Below are 6,574 nucleotides of genomic sequence, written 5' to 3' on the forward strand. Positions count from 1 at the left end.
CTCTATGGCAGATGAACATTGTATAATCTTTTAAACTTTGCCTACAGAACTTTATACAGTGCTTGATATTATCATTAATATTATAGAATTTTTTGTGTAAAATTATTTGTCCTATTTTAAATTACCATTTGAAAATATTAGTCTTTAACTCAGTACAGTTTATTATTGTACATGTATAACTGAGGTATGAATATCGTCTGTCTTTACCATTCTACTCTATATTATTTTGAACGATATTGTTTTCCTAATACAAAATAAACAATATCTGGACTGATTCTTCAATACCGTACCCACAAATGTAAAGTTTATTTCTTTGAAATCCACTTAAAACAATAATAAAAAACTGTACACAGAGGATAAATATTACATATCATTTACTGTTTCAATTTATGTGCAACTATGTAGTTCCCACAAAAGTGCCAACCAATATGACACCGTTATTTCAGTTTGTACAGTTATTATACAAACAACATAAATACCATAGATAAAGTTTTTGCATAAATAAATTGTCTCAGTAATATTACAAAAAAAAGGAAAGTAAAATACTATTGATCAGAAGCCCTTTTCAGCCTGGTGTGTGCCCTCACCCTGCTCCAACAGTGTGTTTAAATAAAGAGCCACTGCGGCTCATCAGATCACACCGCCGTCTACGTTTAACACAGCGTTAATACGAAACATCTGGGCCCAAACCCATTGCGCTAATGAAAGTCACAAGAAAATACAGTGCAAAAGGTCTTGGAATGCTTGAGAATTGTTCAATAGACAAACTGGTACCAGTTAAAGTGCGTTTGTTGCACAGTACCAGTAAGTAAACCCTTTATAGTAACGTTTTTGTTCTCACTGTAATACACACAGTCATTTAATACTTAGAAAAAGTTGAAAATTTTAGCGGTAGAAAATAGTTTTCCAGTATTTCACAAATTGCACAATATCAAACAAACCAACAAATGCACAAACGATAGGCTTTTAGGAATTACTGAGACCAGACTTCAACAAATAAATCCACTAGTACTTTGATTTCAGAGGTGTTTCATTTAACAAAAAGTGAAGCTTCATTTTCAGACTTCAACGATGAACGGCAACAAAATTATTCCTTTACGAACCGAGTCAATGTTCAAAATCTGATTCGCAGAATAGTGCATGTTGAACAAGAACAATAAAAAAGAAAAAATAGCAAAGGTTACCCTGCAACTGACGACTCCCAACTCAGAAAAATAGAAAATCACTGTTTAGTCAGACGCTGGCCTTTCTTCTAGAATTAAAATCTTTTGCAGATACAAGAATTCCCTTTATGAGTGAAAGTACGTGTCCTAGAGTCGATCCTTGCTGTACTACTGTTTTGTTTCTAGTCATCCATCTGTACGTTGGGTTTAACTGGTATCTCTCTGCCCCAGTCTGTAGTTTCCAATTGACCCAAAGTTCAAAGTGCAGATGAAAATGATGTTTGCATTTTTTTTTTTCCTGCAAATCACCTGTAGTCAGAAAGTAAACATTTGATTCAGAGATCAGCTGAGTGTTGTTGTCCACTCTTGTGGCAAGTGTGAGGTTTTTTCATCATACTTCTGAGCTCCCTCTGTTTTCTGAAAGCGTCCGTGTCAGTCAGGACCGGGTTTCAATTCTCTTTCGGCCCTTTTCCGCTCTTAGGGACTTTCTGACTTGTAAGGCAACAGCGAAGGAAGCGGACAACTTCGCAGACAAAAGATTGAGAGTTTATGAAGGACGAAAACCCTCAACATTTCAGCAGCTGGTGCTCTCGCCGTTCTTGGCCATGCTGGCTGAGCTGACTGCGATCTGGCAGCCATTGGTGACATGGTTCATGACTTTCTGTTTGAGCTGAGCCACTTGTTCACGCAGGATGCTTGCTGTCGAGGCCAGGTCAGAGTTCTGTGTCTTGAGCACTTTCACTTTCTCCTCCAGGCGTGAAATGCGCTCCAGCTTTCTCTTGCGGCACTTAGAGGCTGCTATCCGATTCCGCAACTTTTTCCTCTCGGCCTTGATTCTCTCCTGAGTCTCTAGATTGATTGGTGAGATGGACGGTGGAGATCCAGTAGGGTCTCCGCCAGACGAATGAGAGACTTCTGGGACGGTCTGAGGAGCATCGAGACCTCTGCCGTGTGGGTGACCTTGGCTGGAGTGGGCAGCAGCATGGGCAGAGGGGTAGGGGATTTGTCCTCCAGGGTAAGAAGAGGGAAGTCCCTGGTTGGGATTGTAGCTGCTCAAGTTGGTGTATATAGGCATCTCTGTGCCCGACATGAGATTTCTTTGATAAGGACCCTGGATGGAGGACGACGGAGACATGGGGGCCCCGAGCAGCTGGTTCTGTTTGTGCAGATCTGCCAAGGCCTTGACAAAACCATCAGCAAAGCCTTCTTGCTCATTAGTTGCTTGGTTCCTGTACATGAAAGGGTTGGTGGAAGAGTTTGGCGCTGGGCTTGTCGTTACAAGTCCCTGGTTAGACTGGATGATCAGGTGCTCCAGTTCAGGATTGGAAAGCTTTAAGAGGTTCATGTCGGGTGAGGTTATTAAAGAGCTGTTTGGGTTGCTGTTCATGCCCAGACTGCTTGAGCTGACATCGTTCCCAGCCTGGCTGTGCAACAGCTTCAGTCCTGAAGAACATCCCACCACAAAATTGTGCACTGCCATGTTTTTCTTGCTAATCATCTTGTGGCTTTGATAGCGATCGTACTCAGGAATTTGTCGGAAGTTAGGAACACTTGGTGTGTCATCGTGGTAGAAGGGTGTTTCCATCTTACCTGTCATTGACGCAGCAATAAGAAATCTTCATAATCTGATTAGTAGATGTCAACACTAGCTGGACTTAAATAATCATAGTCCACAACGTCCACAAACGAGGGATAAATCTTCAGTGTAAGCCCCTGTAAAACAGAGAAACATTTATTACTTAAAAAGCTTTATTTATTTGAAAGTTACCTCTGTTGACCTTCAGCACCAGCAGCATATTATTTAGAAGAACAAATCATTTGTATTTTATTTAGAAATGCAGCATATTGCAACACATCCATCAGCACCAGTCTGGCAGGCCTCTTAGCTAGCCTTGTCTGAGGGTGTGATGGCCAGATGGGGATTCACCCCATTGTGGCAGCATGGTAACAGCATGTACCTCCAACTTTTGGTGGCTTCAAAAGTGTCAAAGGAGGCCTGATCTTGCAACAAACCAATATGTCATGCAACTGGCAGAAGTTCCCAAAGTAGACAGAGTAATTAACTGTCCATAAATGCAAAGGAACAGTGGTCTTTTTGCTAAGGAAAACATAAATACATGGTTTTGCTAAGGTTACACGGTGGTTTAGAGACTTGGTTTGTACATAATGTGTTTTAACTAAAGTTACTTTAAAAACATGTTTTCATCTGAGATCATTTAATATGATAATTTCAATAAGTTGATCTAAAATGGGTTCTTTATGAATCAAAACTGTACAGTAAATAAAAACACTGTTAAAAATGAAGGATGTGGAAACTGTTCAGAGCCACAGATGAACCTAACTGGACCCCTTGCTTGGTACCTTTATGGTTCCTTACTCACGTCTGCTGACATAAAGAACTAAACAGTAATCTCGTTCATGAAATTTATAGTATATGTTAAGTACTGTGTTATAATAAATTAATAATTATTTCCTTTTTCTTGGCACTACAACTGGCCTCTAAACATTAAAATAAAAGGCTGCAAAGTAAATCTACTTAAAATAAAAAATAAGTCATCAGATGGGAATATTTCAAGCAATGCATATCGACATTGTCAAGGAGCTTCCTTAAGCACTTCAGGTATAAAATTATTCAACAATACTTAAATGGAAACATGTACAGAGCCATAAAACATCTTATATATACTGTATATATTATATAGCTAATAAAATATACTACCAGAACCTTTTTCTATGGATTCTTCTACACCTGTACTAGCACAGCTATTAAAATGATTCTGAAACATGTATCTGGTTTTTAGGTGTGTAGTTAGTTGGCACTTTTATTGGTGCCATAATGAAGTTAAATATTAAATATAATGAAGTTTTAATGACATGTTTATTTTGTATATTTGTATATAGTGTATAGTCTATGTCCTCTCCTATAGCTGCACTTTTGGAATTTAGAAATGGTTCTTCTACAGCATTCAACCTGTAGGATAAATATATTTGCCCTAATAAAGTAATACATTATTTTCCAACAATGAAGTCATTTAATACCCACTACAAAACAGAACTCCTTAATGTTAGAAAACACCCCTGATTTTATTCTATGAACATATAAAATGCTTGGATTATGGCTTTTGTAAAGTAAAAAATAAGGTTTTTTCCCCACTTAGACTAAAAACCCAACAATGAACAGTGAAAGGGAAAAGTTCTGCATAATTTTAAGAGCAAATGATGAGAAACTAAAGAATATTTTAGTGACTTTGTGTTTAATAATGTGTGTATCAATAACCTTTCCCTCTGTAGCCACTGATGTCTGTGCCACATTGAACCTTTCCTGTTAGGTGTGAGCCTCTCTACCATAACTTTTTAGTGCACTTCTAATGGTGTCATATAAAAGAGATTTAGATCCTGTGGTGGGAAGTTATGGTTTGGTTCTAAAGTAGGAAAAGACAAATACAATAATATATGTGTGTAAACTCTGTGTGTGTGTGTGTGTGTGTGTGTGTGTTTTTAATCTATGCATTTTGTGCCATAATAAACTGAGTAATTAATGTCCAAACCCTTTGGAACAGTTCAGCCCTTAATGTCAGAACCTAAACAAAACGTTAAAATCACACTGAATTAAATGTAAGTTTAATAAGATGAATGAAATAACTGCACTGATTCTGTTTAAAGTTTCGAGTTGAAGCAGGTTTTATTTTTCCAGGTAAAACTGTTTATTTTATGTATTTTATATATTTTCTGTTGTTTGTATGTACCATGTGTCATGTATGTATCATGCACTACAATAATTTAAGAAAATCAAATCAGAACTAATTTCCTGAGATGACGGCTGCTATATGCTATAATAAATATTATAATAAATATGCTATTATATAATTCTAGGATGTATTGTGTTGGGACTCAGACATCATGTCAAGTAATTAAAGCGTCATTTAATTAGGTCAAATTCCAAATGGGATTATATATACAGTATATATATATATATATATATTGTAGCGTCAGTGGGAGGAGCCGTGGTATCCAGGCTTACCGTCAGCGTGTATCCCAGTGTGGGAGACTGGGTGGCTGCGGTGAGAGCTGGATAGGTAGCTTATATGTTTGTCTGTTGTATGAATGTATGTGTGAATGAATGAGTGTACGTCCTAAACCACTGAGAGAACTGCCAAGGGCAGCTCACTCGAGGTCCCGACGCTCGCCTTCCTGCTCGCCGGCGCCACAATATATATATATATATATATATATATATATATATACCCAACTCCCAACTTTTCATTATTATTATTATTATTTTTTCACATGTTTATTACATTTATCACATAAGACCTTCCTGACATTTGTATCATGTACTTAATTGGTCATAAAATGCAAATTACATCTATCTATCTATCTATCTATCTATCTATCTGTATCTCTCTATCTATATATATATACAGTATATACATATATAACTCATGACTGATAAGCATTAATGGTCGCTGTTTGCTGTGTAACAGTAAAAAGAAAAACTTAATATACAATTAACTAAGGATTTTTAGATCCTAAATTTAAATCCTTTAATTTAAATGATCTGTTTTTAAGATCATTTAATAAAGCATGGTTTAGGGGGCGGGTACCACATCCGATTATTTTACTGGAGATAAAGATCAGAACTCATTCTCAGAAGCCACTGATCATTATATTATACTAGTTAATACATGATGTGTGATAACCAACAATCGCTTCTAATAATAAACGATGTGAGTTAGGGGATGAATAATGGTTACAGTAAGTCATGGTGCGTCTGTTACTGACTGTGTAGGTGCGAGAAAAAAACCCGAACTGGCGACTCGGCGAAATCAGCTTCCAATCAAACACATCACATGAGTCAAAGTGTGTGTGTGTGTGTGTGTGTGTGTGTGTGTGTGTGTGTGTGTGTGTGTGTGTGTGTGTGTGTGTGAATGAGTGATTAGTCAGTAAAATGAAATTACCGAGCAGGCGGTGATCCGTCACTCCAGTCCCCCTGTGAGAGCCACCGACTCCGACTGCGTATCAAACCGCGTCACGGTTATATAGTCCAGTTCTGGTGTAGAAAACGATTTAATAGTCTGTTAAAACTCAGAGACGCGCTGGTGCGTGTGCGCTCCTCACCCGGTGCGTGTGCGCTCTTCTCCCGGTGCGTGTGCGCTCTTCTCCCGGTGTGCGCGTGCGACTGCGGGAGTTCACCGTGTCCGCGCAGCTAAAGGCGCACGCTCTCTCTACACTTCCTTACCAGCGCTGCTGTCCCGCTCTCTAGTGACCACGCCCCCCTGCGCTAACATTTATTCTGATTGGCTCTCAGCGGTGCGGTAGAAAAAAAACCCCGAGCATCGGGCGTTCCGATTCACTCCACCGATTCGGTTATATTAAAATGACACGTTTTAGTGAATCAAACGCGAGTTTTG

General features: G+C 38.5%; 1 protein-coding gene across 1 annotated transcript; it reads right to left on the reverse strand.

Annotated features, from left to right (window-relative positions):
• Positions 1–1,062: 1,062 nt before the first annotated feature.
• On the reverse strand, positions 1,063–6,369 carry june (JunE proto-oncogene, AP-1 transcription factor subunit). Its single transcript, XM_062988711.1, has 2 exons — positions 6,122–6,369; positions 1,063–2,876 (listed from the first exon to the last, which is right to left on the reverse strand). Exon 2 carries the CDS (start codon positions 2,758–2,760, stop codon positions 1,738–1,740), a length of 1,023 nt encoding a protein of 340 aa, XP_062844781.1. The 5' UTR covers positions 2,761–2,876; positions 6,122–6,369; the 3' UTR covers positions 1,063–1,737.
• Between the last annotated feature and the right edge of the window lie 205 nt (positions 6,370–6,574).

Source organism: Trichomycterus rosablanca, chromosome 26 (assembly GCF_030014385.1).
Source record: "Trichomycterus rosablanca isolate fTriRos1 chromosome 26, fTriRos1.hap1, whole genome shotgun sequence".
NCBI lineage: Eukaryota > Metazoa > Chordata > Actinopteri > Siluriformes > Trichomycteridae > Trichomycterus > Trichomycterus rosablanca.